The 15,817-nt window shown below is 36.2% G+C and overlaps 1 protein-coding gene across 1 annotated transcript in view; it reads left to right on the forward strand.

Moving 5' to 3' along the window:
* Med13 (mediator complex subunit 13) overlaps positions 1–15,817 on the forward strand; it is a 94,159-nt gene that overhangs the window by 42,175 nt on the left and 36,167 nt on the right. Inside the window, exons 10-15 of the mRNA XM_075991224.1 lie at positions 7,817–8,030; positions 9,514–9,592; positions 12,195–12,316; positions 14,287–14,377; positions 14,504–14,718; positions 14,967–15,163. Coding sequence (XP_075847339.1) covers positions 7,817–8,030; positions 9,514–9,592; positions 12,195–12,316; positions 14,287–14,377; positions 14,504–14,718; positions 14,967–15,163 — 918 coding nt within the window. The remainder of the gene's footprint in view (positions 1–7,816; positions 8,031–9,513; positions 9,593–12,194; positions 12,317–14,286; positions 14,378–14,503; positions 14,719–14,966; positions 15,164–15,817) is intronic.

The following is a 15,817-nucleotide window of genomic DNA, read 5'->3' on the forward strand; positions in this document are numbered from 1 at the left end:
CAAAATCTATTACACAATTACTTGACATTTTTCTCATTGAATACAAAGGAGAAGAAGAATAATGTAGAAAACCAGCATGCAGAGTAGAATGGTGCTAGGTCGTGATTGTATAGGACATGACTTGTTTCTACTTCTACCAATTCCTGGTCTCCCTTTCCCTCAACCATAGATAAGGGGGGAAAATTGAAGAAAGGTTTACTCTTGATTTTATTTAAACAAATTTAAATTTTTATTTTGTGGAATTGTATGTCATCCTTTTTGTTGTTACACCAGATAGTAAAGTTTGTATTTTATCAGAATTCCCCTTTAGTTCTGAGCCTTGTTTTTGTAGCATATTGGTAGATATCACTTAAGGTTAACTAAGGCTCTGTTTCTATGTTAAATCAGAATCTTTTATGGGATATATAATAGTTCTGCGTTTGATAGGTTGGAAGTAAGAGCAAGAGATTAATGTTTGTCGCCCTGTAGTTCTTTCCTTTTACCTAGAATTACTGGAATGGCAGTCATTCTAGTTCCATCCTCAGGTGACATTTGCCAGTGTTCACTTTTAGTTGTTATAGCTAAAGGAGTGTTTCTGACCTCTGGTAGCTGAGGCCAGAGATGCTGCTAAGGAGCTTTTAAGTGTACATGGTAGTATTCCACAACAAAAAAATAACATATCAAACCTGTCATGTTTTAATGTGCCTTAAAAAATCTTTTATTATAAAAATCTTGCATAAAAATGGAAACATCGTATATCAATATTAACCAAGCGTAAAGTCTATACAACTTAATGTATATCCAGTTATAATTGACATAAGCTATATTGATAATGTAGCTTTGAACAAACATTTGACCGCTCTGTCACTAACTTACATGGGCCAAATGATTCTTCATTAGTTTCTTTAGAATTGTGGATATCTGACTTGGTAGCTGGTATTGCTCTGAAATATAGTCCTAAGGTCCTGAAATATAGTACCTGGTATTTATACTTTTCAGAAGAGCACTATCTCATTGTAGAAAGTGCTAAGTCTAGTTAGAGACAGAGGGCGCTCCTTTTTGAAATAAGTTTATGATTCACTATTATGTTGTTTTGTTTTTTTTGTTTGTTTGGGTTTTTTTTTTTTTTTGTTTTTTGTTTTTGAGACAGGGCTTCTCCGTAGCTTTGGTTCCTGTCCTGGAACTAGACCAGGCTGGCCTCGAACTCCCAGAGATCCGCCTGCCTCTGCCTCCCGAGTGCTGGGATTAAAGGCGTGCACCACCACCGCCTGGCCACTATTATGTTTTTTGATGGCATCTCAAATCTTTTTTTTTTTTTTTAATGCGAATGATGTTGAGACAGATTCTCCACCATGTAGCTCTGGCCGGCTGGCCTGGAACTCACTATGTAGACCAGGTTTTTCCTGAACTCACAGGCATCTGCCTGCCTCTGCCTCTGAGAGTGCTGGGACTAACAGCTTAGGTTACATGCCTTGCCCTTTAATAATGTTTTTTTGTAGGAACATCAGAAATCCCCCCTCCCCCAATTTATGTATTTATTTGGTTTCTTGAGACAGGGTTTCTCTTTATAGTTTTTTTTTTCATGACAGGGTTTCTCCGTAGATTTTTGGTTCCTGTCCTGGAACTAGCTCTTGTAGACCAGGCTGGCCTCGAACTCACAGAGATCTGCCTGCCTCTGCCTCCCGAGTGCTGGGATTAAAGGCGTGCGCCACCACCGCCCGGCTCTCTTTATAGTTTTAGCTGTCCTGGGATTTGTTCTGTAGACCAGACTTAACCTTGGGCTCAGAGAGATTTTTCTGCCTCTGCCTCCCAAGTACTAGGATTAAAGGTGTGTGCCAACATGCCTATTTAGAGATTTTTTTTTAAATAGGGTATATATAGGGAGTTGGCTCAGTGAATAAGAACACTTATGTCACAAGCAGGTCTTAATTTTAGGTTCCCAGCACTGATATTAGAAAGCCAGGGTCTGTGGCTATGTGCCCACGTATAACCCCATAGCTTTTAGAGGCAGAGATAGGAAGATTGCTGGGGCTTGCTGGCTACCAGCCTAGCTCCAGGTTGAGTGGGAGATTCTTTTTCAAGGGAACAAGGTAGAGAGAGTGATAAAGCAGATACCTGGCATCCTCACATGAACTTGCCAGCCAACAAGCTGCCCTCCCCTTTCCTTTTTTGGTTGTTGTATTTGGAAAGTAGATCAGTTTAAACGATTTCATTCTTTCTTTTCTTTCTTCTTTTTTGAATCAGGGTTTGTCTGTGTATCCCTGGCTGTACTGGAACTTGCTCTGTAGATCAGGCTGGCCTTGAACTTAGTGATCCCTCCGTCTCCCAAGTGCTGGGAATAAAGGCATGCAGTTTGGACATGTTTTAAACATCTCAGACTGCAAATTATTTGTCTTCGTTAGGAAGTTAGAAACAGCAAGAATGGGAAGAAATATGGATGTTATAAAGTGATTTTTCAAAATAGAAGTGCCTTGAAATAACAACTGATAAACTTAAGTAAGATCTTGGTAAATTGTTAAGGTATTGCTAAAAAATAACAGCATGTCCTTATAAAGGAAAGGGAATCTGTATATGGTCATAGAGAATCTCTAAATATAAACTTTAGATCTGAGGTATATGCATAAATACAGGATCTTATGCATTGTGGTTTGGTCACTAATTGGATGATATGAACAGTACCTGTTTCCCTGAAGGAGAGGGATTGGCATACTGTTCATCTGCCCTTCTGACCCTGATGACTTAGTTATGCATATAAGACATGGACACTACAGAAATATGATTTCAGTTTGAAATCCAGCAATTTGTACATGTGTCTTAAGCTGTTAGTAAATCAGTGAGGTATAGGTGGCACAGGGCAGGAATGCATCTGAAGAATTTCTTTATGTGTGTTGCCTTTTATAGGTCTTTGCCTTCATGGATAATTATCAGTTAGAGGAGAAGCTTAGAGCTTCTGTTTTCCATTTGGTATAAAGAAATGTTTTACACTGTTGGTGCTTCAAGTATGGTACTGTGCCGCATGAGTGGATAAATGACGTCTGTGGATGAGCTCAGTTGGTACTTAGCATGCATGAAGCTGGGCTCAATCCCCAGTACTGTACTGAAAAAGTCAGTTGTAGTGGTGCATAATTTTTTCTTTTTTGCCACATGGTTTTCTGTAGCTCTGGAGTCTGTCCTGGAACTCACTCCATAGACCAGGCTAGCATTGAGCTCACAGAGATCCACCTGTCTCTGTCTCCTGAATGTTGGGATTAAAGGCATGTGCCACCACAGCCTGGTTTACATGTATAATCTTAACACTTAGGAAGGAGGTGGTTGTTGGTCATCCTTGAGTACGTAGGCAATTAGAGCCTAATCTTGGTTCCATGAGATGCCACCCCCCCCCCAAAAAAAAAGAAAGAAAAATGAATAAGTGAGAGAAGCATTTCTCTTTATATACTATGGTGTTGTTTTGTTTTAATTGGGTATCAGTTCTGTCTGGTACTGGAGTTACAGATGATTGTGAGATGTCTTGTGGGGATTAAATCTGTGTCCTCTGGGAGGAGAGCCAGTGCTCTTAACAGCTGAGCTGTTGCTCAAGCCCTGATATTCTACAGTTTTAATTGTTCTGGCTGCCTAACTAGTACAGAGGAGTATAGTTCATCATTGCTCAGTAAAACTATTCTTAGACTTTTATGTGTACTAGTTAATGAAAACTTTTTCATGAGCTGTATAAAATATGATTCCTTCTCTAGTCTGTGAGAATTTGCTAGGAGGAAGGGACAGTTGGGGATGCAGTATAGCATATCCCATATGCAAAGTACATACTTGTGGCAAATATCTCTATCGTCTTCCTCGTTATTTTTATTTTGTTAGTTATGGTAGAATCTGTTTTAAGATAGAGGCCAACAATCTTTTAAATGGTGTGGGTTTAAATAGTTTAGTTTTTTTGAGACTAGGAGAGTTTGTTGTTTTTGAACCTGGTTGCCTTTTGTCTCCTAAGTGCTAGTAGTTCACACGTGCTCTACCACATCTGCCTACGGATTGAAAAGTAAAATTAAGGTGCACACCTTAATCCTAGCACTTGAGTTATAGAGTGCCAATCCTGTCTACATGGAAGTTCCAGGACAGCCAGAGCTACATAGAAAGGCCTGTCTTAAAACAGACTAACAAAAAAGATTTATTTTTTTGTGTTTGTTGTTTCAAGACAGGGTTCCTCTGCATTGCTCTGGCTGTCCTGGAACTAACTCACTCTGTAGACCTGACTTGTCTCAAACCTCTGCCTCTGCCTCTGCCTCTGCCTCCCAGTGATGGGATTAAAGGCGTGTGCCACTCCCCCCCCCCTCCGCCGCCGCCCCAAAAAAGTTTTAAAAATAGGAAAATTCCTGCCAAGAAACATGGTTGTTTTAATATTCTTTCAAGGGTTTAGCATGTTTTAATGGAATTTGTGGAGGCTTTAAACAACCTGCTTTTTATTTAGATGCTGTTTCTGAACACCGAGGAAAGAAAACCACTTGAACCTAGCTCTTTACATTTTGTTTCATAGTTAGGATACATTAGAATGTCTTAGTTATATTCATCAGTAGAACTCCTATGTTATATTAGAACCACCAGATATTTACTGTATGTATATAGTTACAAAGTTCATTATTTGATCTCTGAAAGGTAGTTTTGAATGTCTTTGTTTCATAGAAAGAAGCCTCTGATGAAATAAACTTGTTTTGATTTGACTGTACTCAAATCTTTTAAGAATTCTGTTTGCTTGTTTTTTTAATGCAATAAAGTCATACTTTTGACAGCTCGAGGATTGCTTCTGAATATGGAGATGGTACTCGGGATAGTACCAGTTAAAGAAAGTGGGAGGATTTAGAGATAATTCAGTTTTTCTGTTTTTAACATTTCCTTCTATAGCTTTTCTTCTATAATTGTCAATGCATATTGTCAAACCTTGTCTGGATGAATTCTTTTGAATAAAGCATAAAAGTATATGCTAGGTTTTATGTGAGTATATATCAAAAGAGTGTGCTGTTTTCTTAGTAAAAGGAAGGAGTTGCAATTAATGAAAACTATAAAGGCAATTTATTTTGTAGTTTGGGCTTTTCAGTGCTGCCTGTTATTACTATAGATACCTGATCTTCCAGCTTGTGTTTAGCAACATGTGAAAGTTAGGAAAGGATAGATGTTATTTATTTTCATAAAAGCTTCTGTATACTATCTATTTGGATAGAGACATGATAATTTGTTTGAATCTGGTCCTTTAGAAGTTATACTTTTATTAAGATTTTAATATAGACTAATGTACAGTGTCATTTTATATATTAACTTTATTGTGACTTGATATTAATGACTACATATAACATCTTTGCATATGCCAGTGTCCCCAAGATCACTTCAATAAAAGAACAAAAGTTACCTTTTGACAGCATACTTGGTTTACTCTTTTTTTAATTTTTAATAGAACTCTGTGCAGTAGGTTCATCCTTTTAATAATGTTTAACTGCACACTAGTTTAATTATTATGTGTTAAACAATTTGGGCAGTTTTTATGCTTCTGCCAGAAGGTGGCTTAATATGAAAGAGATGATTTATTCACCTTCAGAGATTTGTAGTGTCACTTAGTCTAGATGTTGGGGAGTTTAATACTTTACCATTTAAATAGGTGTTGGAAGATAAATAGTTTAGTGTTAATTTTTTCATCTCTATTTTTGCCATGGCAAACTATTTGTTGGCCACATAATTCTAATCACTTAGAGACTGCCCCTATATCCTTTCATAGAAGGTTATTTTTAGTAAAAAAGCATAACAGAAAAGTACTGTATTACAAATATTCATATTAGTGTATTGTTTTCAGCCCAAGTTATTCAAGATTTGATGTGATAAGGTGGAGTTATTTTTTTAGAAAAAAATCTCATAAGTTTATAGAAAGAACTATTCTAATGAGTAAGTAATATATCCATTGATATTTGTGACTAGTTTGTTTCTAGGAAGCTTGGAATGTTAGCTCTGGGGATTAGTCTAGTATGTGTTTAGTATATGCTTTAGTATATACTTGAGCATCTGCTAAAACATTTAGCAAATATTGGATTTTATTTTGATGGCCTCTGTTTCACTCTGTAAGGAACCAAGTAGAGCTAGTGTTGGGCATTAATATATTGAGGTTTGATGTTATTTTATAGTCTGGGTAATAACTTACTGCTCTTTCAGAACGGATAACCAGTGGCATCCGTACTTGTTTTCCTTTTGTGTGTGTTGAGGTGCATATTGAGATGGAATCTCATTTTGTAGCTTAGCTGCACCTGAGTGCTAGGATTTCCTGCGTAATCATGCCTGGGTCAATGCTTTCTAATGTATAAAGAATGGCTTATTTTACAGTACAGGATATTCTATTTTAGGATTATTTTTTTTTGTTTGTTTGGTTTTTGGTTTTTCGAGACAGGGTTTCTCTGTGGTTTTGGAGCCTGTCCTGGGACTAGCTCTTGTAGACCAGGCTGGTCTCGAACTCACAGAGATCCGCCTGCCTCTGCCTCCCAAGTGCTGGGATTAAAGGCGTGCGCCACCACCGCCTGGCTCTATTTTAGGATTATTAATGCCAACTAGTTTTTGTCTGTTTTTTACTTTTCGTTTATTATCAAATGTTTAACTACCTGTCTTGTTTCTTGACACTCAGTATTAGAGATGATTTAGTGTGCAAAAAAAGATCACAGATGTGGTGGGGCTTTTATTCCAATGAGAATGATAGTTATGAAGGTGTGATGAATTATATAATATGCTGGAAGAGAAGTGCCACCGGAGGGACTGGGTACAGAGCAGGGCCAGAAGCATTAGTAGCATAATGCAATTTTAAATACAGTGGTCATTATAAGGTTCAGAGAAGGTGACATTTCCACAGAATTGAAGGAAGTCAAGGGAACAAACTGACAAATGTTGCAGACAAGGGAGCAGTCAGGACTGTGTCTGTCCTATGTAAGGAGCTTTAAGGATGACCCTGGACAGGGAGGTAAGATGAGAGGGGACGTGGAGTAGAAGCAGATGAAGCTTAGAATTTGGTGATGGACTCAGAATGAAGTAGTTTTGCAGAAATGGATGCCATTTTTCTGACAGCTTGAGGACTTGAGGTTTGTAAACCTTAGAGAACAGGAAATTGGAAGTCTTAAAGTGCCTTATTTTCATGTCAGTGATTTTGTATTCACACACACTGGTCTGGAATATATACTTTAAAGAGTTTGCATCTTTAGAGATGTCGTGCATCTTGTAGCTGCACTCTCTTAACTGTAAAATCTAAGGCTTAGATTTCTTTGATTTGTTAGTTTCTGCTTCTTTGTCTTTTGAGTTTCTCTGCTGTCTTTTCTTATTTTGTATGCTTTTATTGTTTTTCTAGAATGGTAGTGGAAACATGCATTCTTTGTAGTTACAGCGTTGAACCAGGAGACTAATCATATACAGATTGATCTTCCAGTGCAGCTGGAGGAAAACTGAGTGTTTGGCCTAGTGCTTTTATTTTCTTTGTTGACCTCATTATTAATGGACAAGGCCTTTAAAACTTCAAATTTAAGATGTATTTATTCATGGCAATAAAAAAGGATAATTACTTTTCTTGTACAAATTATATGAAAGTATCTTGTCCCTTTTTTATATTTACGAATCCTTCACTGTATCAGGCTTTGAACAAGTCACTTGGAGTTTAGTTCCATTGCTCTGTTGTTAAAATTGAAATAATTACATGACCTTATTTTCATTTATAAAATTAGAAAATGTAGGGTAAATGCAAGTAATTCTAAAAGCTTTATAATAGTTGTTTTAGAATTTTCAAATGCTGTTTTGGATAACATATTGATTTTCTAATTTTTCTAATTTTGTGCAGGTTAATGGTGCAGTGTAAGAAACCTTTAAAAGTTTCTGATGAAATAGTACAGCAATATCAAATTAAAAATCAGTATCTTTCAGCAATAGCATCTGATGTAGAACAAGAACCTAAAATTGATCCATATGCATTTGTTGAAGGAGATGAAGAATTCATTTTTACTGATAAAAAAGATAGACAAAATAGTGAGAGAGAAACTGGGAAGAAACACAAGGTGAGTAGGAGAGATCCTATCCTACCATGTGCATACTGTCGTGCACTTATGGACACAAGGTGCTACATTCCTTTTTGGTGGTGCTGGTTTCTGAACCTAGGGCTTCATGCATGCTAGGCAAGCACTCTTATCACTGAGCTGTATCCCTGTCCCCACTCATTTTTCTTTTAGAATAGAAAGATGAGTCATCTTTATGTAGATATGTGTGTACTACCATAAGTAAATCAGGGATATGATACACTTTTGGTTAGTTTCTGATGATGAAAAGATTTGTTTGTTGTTGCATTTTCAAATTGGATACAGAGTATATTAACTTTGATCAGAATTAGAATATTTAGGGACACTATTTTGATACTAGGTTAAATAAATGGAGGGTATTTTTGAATATGTGATTTAGGAAAATTACCTTCTTCTTAAAAGCAAAAACTTTATAGTAAGGAAAATTCTCAACTGTGGCTGGAGAGATGGCTCAGTAGGTCAAGATGCCTATTACCTCGCCTGAGAATCTGAATTCAGTCCCTGGGTCCTACATGATGGAAATAGACATCATCATGTTGTTCTTTGAGCTCTACACTTACGGTGTGGCATACACACATGTGGCACACACATACAATTAAATGTAACTAAAATATGCGTGTGATTAAAGTTTTAGATTACATACTAAACGATCTGTTAGGTAAAAATAACTATCAGATAGGATCTTGTAGTTAATATTAAATATAAACATTGAGAATTAAATTTTTTAAATGGCCCAATAATGTTTACTATAAAACAGTTAATCTCACAGAGTTTTACTTAGCTGTACTATGTGCCTGATAAGTTTTGTCCTTTTATAAATATGAAATCAAGTAATATCTGGGAAGGGTATACCCACAATTCAAAGTTAGCAGACTTGGGAAATTTATAGTATGTCTAAATTCCTGCTGCCACTCTCAGGCATGATTCTTGGGACAGATTCCGTAGCATCCCTGTGAATTAAATATATCTGTAAGATGAACACACTGATTGTTTACTGTAGTATTATTTATAGTTGAGTTTGTTGGCATACGCTTTTAGTCTTAATAGTCAAGAGACTGAGGCAGAAGGATCTCTCCAAATCTGAGACCATCCTGGCCTACATGGCAAGTTTCTGGCCAGCCAGGACCACATAGTGAGATCCTGTCTGAAAACAAATGAAAAACCCAAACCAAACTAAACAGTAGAAAAGAGTGACAAGCCAAGTGTAGTAATGTATTGCTTTCTAGTCTAGTACATGGGAAACTGAGGCAGGAAGATGGCAAATATAAGGCCAATCTGATATACATCAATGATTGTTTCAAAAGTAACTCCCTGACTCCAAAGCAACAAAAAAATTAGTGTTAATGTATATAATGTGTATAAGAGAATGCTTGACACATAGCTACTTTAAGAATCATTAGATTTTTTTGTTGGTAAAATATATAGTATAGCCTAATATTATATTAATAATATATATTATTTTCAGGTGGAAGATGGGACATCTACTGTTACAGTGTTATCACATGAAGAAGATGCTATGTCATTATTTAGTCCCTCTAAGCAAGGTAAAACTTTTTTTCTAATCGTGACTTTTGCATTCACTCCAGTGCTGATTTGAAATATAGGTAATGAAAATACTCATCTGGGCCTGGTGAGATGCTCAGTGGGTAAAGACACCTACTACCTAGGCTGCTGAGACTCTGTTGGATTATTTGGGATGGTTAGATTTATAGTTTTTTGTTTTGCTTTTCCTTGTTACACAGGGGTTCTCTGTGTAACAGCCCTGGCTGTCCTGGAAATCACTCTGTAGACCAGACTGGCCTAGAACTCAAGATATGCTTGCTTTTGACTCTTAAAGGCTAGGATTAAAGACATGTATTACCACCTCCAGGCAGTTCCATATATTTTTATGCTGTAGATAATAGAGATACAGTAGTCAAGAGTTCTTTGAAAGTATGTGACCTGCATGCCATATATGTAGATGTAATTTAGTGTGTTTGTGTGTACATATATGTATGAATGATCTACAGTTCGTTGCTTTCTGACATTTTAGAGTGCTAAGTCAAGGTGTTTAATATGTATCACTTCTGCAATTACTTTTTTCTTTTGGTAATGAAATTGGTTTTCTTAGTAATTACAAAGTTTTAAATATACTATTAACCTTAATCTGAATAATATACGTTAAACTTTTGAGTAGGCACAATTTATCTTTTGGTATTTTTTCTTTTTTTTCTTTTTGTTTTTTTCGAGACAGGGTTTCTCTGTGGTTTTGGAGCCTGTCCTGAAACTAGCTCTTGTAGACCAGGCTGGTCTCGAACTCAACAGAGATCCGCCTGCCTCTGCCTCCCGAGTGCTGGGATTAAAGGCGTGCGCCACCATCGCCCAGCTTTTGAAGGCAATTTTCAAAAAAGAATTTTGAGAATAACAAATATGAGAATAAGGAATCAAGTCCATGTAAAGAAGGAGCAGGTTGTCTTTGATAAGGCAACTTAGTGGCTGACAGTTCTACGTGTTGGTAGTAACATGTTTCTTTGGTAAATAGTCCTTATCAAATTCTAACCTGTAACCTGTTGCACAGAGATAGTCTTGGAATTCATATTGAGGCTCAGAAGAACTTGAGTAGCCTGTGTGATAGTGAGCAAAAAGACCAAGGTGCTAAATCAGGTTTTGTAATATATGGCTGTCGTCCCAACACTTAGGAGGTTGACACAGGAGGTTCATGAGTTTGTAAGTAGTGTACAGGTTTTTATTTCTCCTCTCCTCAATAAAAACGTCATTTATTAGTTGGACAGTGGTGGCCCATGCCTTTAATTTCAGCATTCCAGAGACAGAGACACATGGATCTCTTGTGTTTGAGGCTAACCTGGTCTGCATATTGAGTCCTGGGACAGCTAGAGCCACACAGAGAAACCCTGTCTCAAAAAAATTGTTTGTTATATTGCCTGACTTCAAAATATACAGATAATAATAGTATTTTATTGGCATTAAGGAAAAAAAGACATATTAGACCATAGAGTAGAGAGTCTAGATAAATCCATGTATTTCTGGTCAAGATGTCCATGCTCTTAAAAAACAAAACGTGATTCTTGTATGTGTGTGGTACAATATCTTTCCCTACATGTATACCATATGCACCGGTCAGATCAGGATACTTTGTGTTTCCATTTCTTTATTTAGTGTGTTAGGAACCGCAAAGCTTCTCTTACCTAGGTTCTCATAAAATGTATGATTATAGGTTAGCCTAGTTGATGGTGAAGCACTAGAACCTATTTTTCTGTCCAGTTCTATTTTGTTATCTATTTCTCTTCTCCATCCTTTCTAGCCTCTAATTCTTATACACATAAGAAATAATAATAAATGAAAAATATGATATCAAGCCTCTAGACAAATAATAATCCTACATTATTAGGTGTAAATAGTATGTTTTACATCAGATACCTATAATTTATCATGCATAATTAATTTGATATTCAATAATTGTATCATCTTTATTCACATGCTTATATACAACCTTACTTCAAATCAATATCTATTTCAAAATGAAAAGATAAGTGTTGGGTAGATGGCTTGGCTTGTAAATTGCTTGGTATGCAAGCATAAAAACCAGAGCTGAGATCCTCAGTAGCCACATAAATGTTGGGCAGATGTGACAGGGCCTGGCTATATTCCTAGCATGAGAGGAGATAGTGAATTCCCAGAGAAAGCTAGATAGCTAAATTCACTGAAGCAGTGATCTCCTGTTTCAGGGGAGAGACCTTACTTAAAAATACAAGTTAGGAGGCAACTAAGGCAGATACTGAGTGTCAACCTCTGGCCTCTACATGTATGCATGTGTGTGTGCACAGGTACCTGTGGATACGTGTACATCACACACATATATCACACGCTTAATACTATAAAAATAGCAAATATATTTTTATGATTTATGTACAGAGCTTAACAACGTAGATTATGCAACTTTTGGAGCTTCTTGGGGGAAAGTACTGTTGTTTATTTAAAACTTTATTTCTAAGAAAAATTGCTCAGATTTTAAAATAAGAGACTGAACAGTTTGTTACATAGTTGTCTTGATAACATATTAAGTTTTTTATGTATCTTAGATAAGTAGAGTATGCTTGGCTGGTAGCTGAGTTTTCAGTTTATATTTTTTCTGATTGTCATATGTAGATGCTCCACGTCCTACTAATCATGCCCGTCCTCCATCGACCAGTTTGATTTATGACTCAGATCTGGCTGTCTCTTATACTGACCTTGATAACCTCTTCAATTCTGATGAAGATGAATTAACAGTGAGTAGACTATTAATGATTAGGATTAAATTAGCTTTCATTGACTTTATATTGGCTCAAGTGTGGAAGTGATTTGTCACTTAAATACTATGCTTTAACTCTGAACAGTAGGAAATATTTATAACATAACACAGTTGGTTTATTTTACTCTTATGGTAGAGTCATTTGAACATTGTTCCTCTGGACATTGATGTGGGTTTTTTACTTTTGTATGTTTGAAAGATAGATGATGGGGTTTCATTGAGCTCTGCCATGTGAGATTTTTTTTGTTTTTTTTTGTTTTCCCTTTCAGTCCTCAGAATGATTTTTTCTGTTCTTTGATCCTGTAGTTTGAGAAGTGACTCTGGAATTGAATCAGAGAATGTTTAAATAATTAACATTAGAATTTTATACCTTAAAATTTAGTACGGAATACCAGTGCTTCTGAAATTACCTCTCTTAGTACAAGACATACACTTAAAAACAGTTAAGGAGAAAACAAACGGTACTACTTAATGTTTCACACCTGTTTTCAGAGAAAGTTGTAGATAAAACAAAAACTTTAAAATGGGACTTCCTGGAATGCCAGTTGTTTAGCAGTTAATGAAGTGAGTGTTACTTTACCATAAAAGGGATTCCTTTATTCTCCTTAAAAGTAGCTTAGGAACTGACTAGCACATTTATCTTTGCTGTCGATCCTGCCAGGTCCTATAAAATGTACTACAGATATGGGTAATGACAGATATGTCTATATATAAACCTTTACTCTATCCTCCATTGTAGTGTGCACTAGGGCACTGTTCACTGGGAAAAGAGCTTTGAATATTTTGATCTATATAGACAGAGGTTCTCTCTGCCAATATTCAGACATCAGCTGTGACTTCTCTGAGGTTAAAAAAAAAGTTGTCTGTATATGGGCTTTACTCACAAAGTGTTCAACGTAAAACATGGAACAAATGTTAATTGTAAAAACATTGGTAAGGTCTGGATGTGTAGCACATGCCTGTAATCCTTTGGATGTGGAGGCAAGAAAATCAGGATTTTGAATGTAGCTTTGTTTACATAAGAATAAGAAGGCAGTTTAGGTTACATAAGCCCCACCTATCTTTAAAAACAAAACAAAAATCCAAAAAACATTGGTGATAATTAATGAAAGACCTAAACCTTGGTTTGTTAGGGATTTTATTGCTTTGTTAGGAAGTCTCCCTGAGGGTCCTCAGTTTTACATGTAAAAATATTTTTTACAGGAATAACTTTATTAAAATAAGGTTAAAAGATAACGAAGAATTAAGAGGAGTTATTGATTATATAGGAATTATATATATTATAGTTTATTTTAAATTTCTTATCTTTCAGTCTTAAGTTATTGGTTAGTTTTGCTTTTTTATGTGTTTTTTGAATCTACCCATTTCTGTTAATCGAGACTTAATTAATCTCCAGTGATGGATCTATCTGTAAACTGTGTAGTATGGTATTTGGTGATGGATCTATCTGTAAACTGTGTAGTGTGGTATTTGGTGATGGGTCTATCTGTAAACTGTGTAGTGTGGTATTTGGTGATGGATCTATCTGTAAACTGTGTAGTGTGGTATTTGGTGATGGATCTATCTGTAAACTGTGTAGTGTGGTATTTGGTGATGGGTCTATCTGTAAACTGTGTAGTGTGGTATTTGGTGATGGATCTATCTGTAAACTGTGTAGTGTGGTATTTGGTGATGGATCTATCTGTAAACTGTGTAGTGTGGTATTTGGTGATGGATCTATCTGTAAACTGTGTAGTGTGGTATTTGGTGATGGATCTATCTGTAAACTGTGTAGTGTGGTATTTGGTGATGGATCTATCTGTAAACTATGTAGTATGGTATTTGGCTTTGCCATAGATTCAGAAGACCACTTTTGATGACTAGTGTTTATCTTTTAAGTTACATATGAATGATAGTACTGTGTGATTACATTGGCTTTCAGATTAATACATTTTTTTTTTTTGATAGCCTGGATCTAAAAAATCAGCAAGTGGATTGGATGATAAAGCCAGCTCCAAAGAATCCAAGACAGGAAGTCTGGATCCATTATCTTGCATAAGTAAGCTTCACAGATCTGAGCTGTAGTTCAGTTTGAAAACTTACTCCCCTAGAAAATTTTCTTTGCTTTAAACACAGATTCAACTCTTTTTAATCTGTGTTAAAATGCGTGTTTTATTAAATGTAGGCACTGCAGATCTTCACAAGATGTATCCTACACCACCATCATTGGAACAACACATTATGGGATTTTCTCCAATGAATATGAATAATAAAGAGTATGGTAGTATGGATACAGCCCCTGGAGGAACTGTTCTAGAAGGAAATAGTTCCAGTATAGGAACACAGTTCAGAATTGAGGTTGAGGAGGGATTCTGTAGCCCCAAACCTTCTGAAATTAAAGTAAGTATTTTTCTAAAAAAGTAATGCACTTCCTTGTTTTCTTATAGGATTAATTGCTGTGTTCAAGAAACTTTTCACGGTCGTTACTAGTTTTATGACCAATGTGAGGATTGAATTATGGGAATACTATGTAAAATACATTAAAGAATAAAATAAAATATTTATGCTTTTGTCCATTTAAAGAACAGAGTAAATAAGATAGTCCTTTGAAAATAAGGCACTGAAAGTCCACTTTCTTTATATTGTAGGATTTTTCTTATGTCTATAAGCCCGAAAATTGTCAAGTTCTAGTAGGATGTTCCATGTTTGCACCTTTAAAAACTCTACCAAGCCATTGTCTGCCTCCTATCAAATTACCAGAAGAGTGTATTTACCGGCAAAGTTGGACTGTTGGGAAATTGGACTTGCTTTCTTCAGGCTCTTCAATGCCATTCATCAAAGAGGGGTATGATGATGATGTTATTATAATACTGAATGCTTGTATAGGTGTGTGTGTGTCTGTCAGTCTGTCTGTTAAGAGGGGTGGCAGTGAAAGGTGTGCATGCCTATGAGCCACATGGCCATCTAGTTCTCCTTTACTCATTTGAGACGAGTTCTCACTAGAGACTTGAGCTGTTCTGTCTAGGCTGACTGCCCAGCAACCTTCTGGAATCTGCCTTTTTTTGTCTTCCAGATACTAGGATTTCAGCTTGCTCAGCCATGCTCAGCTTTTTTTTTTTTTTACATGGGTGCTGGGAATTTGAACACAAGTCTTCAGCTTGCACAGTACGCACTGTTACCCATTGAGCTATCTTACTAATCCAGGTTTTATTCATTTTTTTTTGTTGAAGTACCTGGTATGCTGGAAAAAGAACACAGGCTTCTGAAAGCCAATAAACAAACAAACAAGCAAATAAATAGAGATGGATAAACAATTTGAAACCATACACCAGTTTTTTGACTTAGAAGTACCTTTTAGTCCGCAGGACTGAGTTGTTCCATTTGTATACTACCGTTTTGCATTTATTTCACTTTTTAACAGAGAAAGTTTTACATTTCATTATTTAGTTGTATCTTAAAATTACTGTTGCCACTTTTACACAACTCAGAGGTCAGAATA

Source organism: Microtus pennsylvanicus, chromosome 11 (assembly GCF_037038515.1).
Source record: "Microtus pennsylvanicus isolate mMicPen1 chromosome 11, mMicPen1.hap1, whole genome shotgun sequence".
In the NCBI taxonomy this organism is placed as follows: domain Eukaryota; kingdom Metazoa; phylum Chordata; class Mammalia; order Rodentia; family Cricetidae; genus Microtus; species Microtus pennsylvanicus.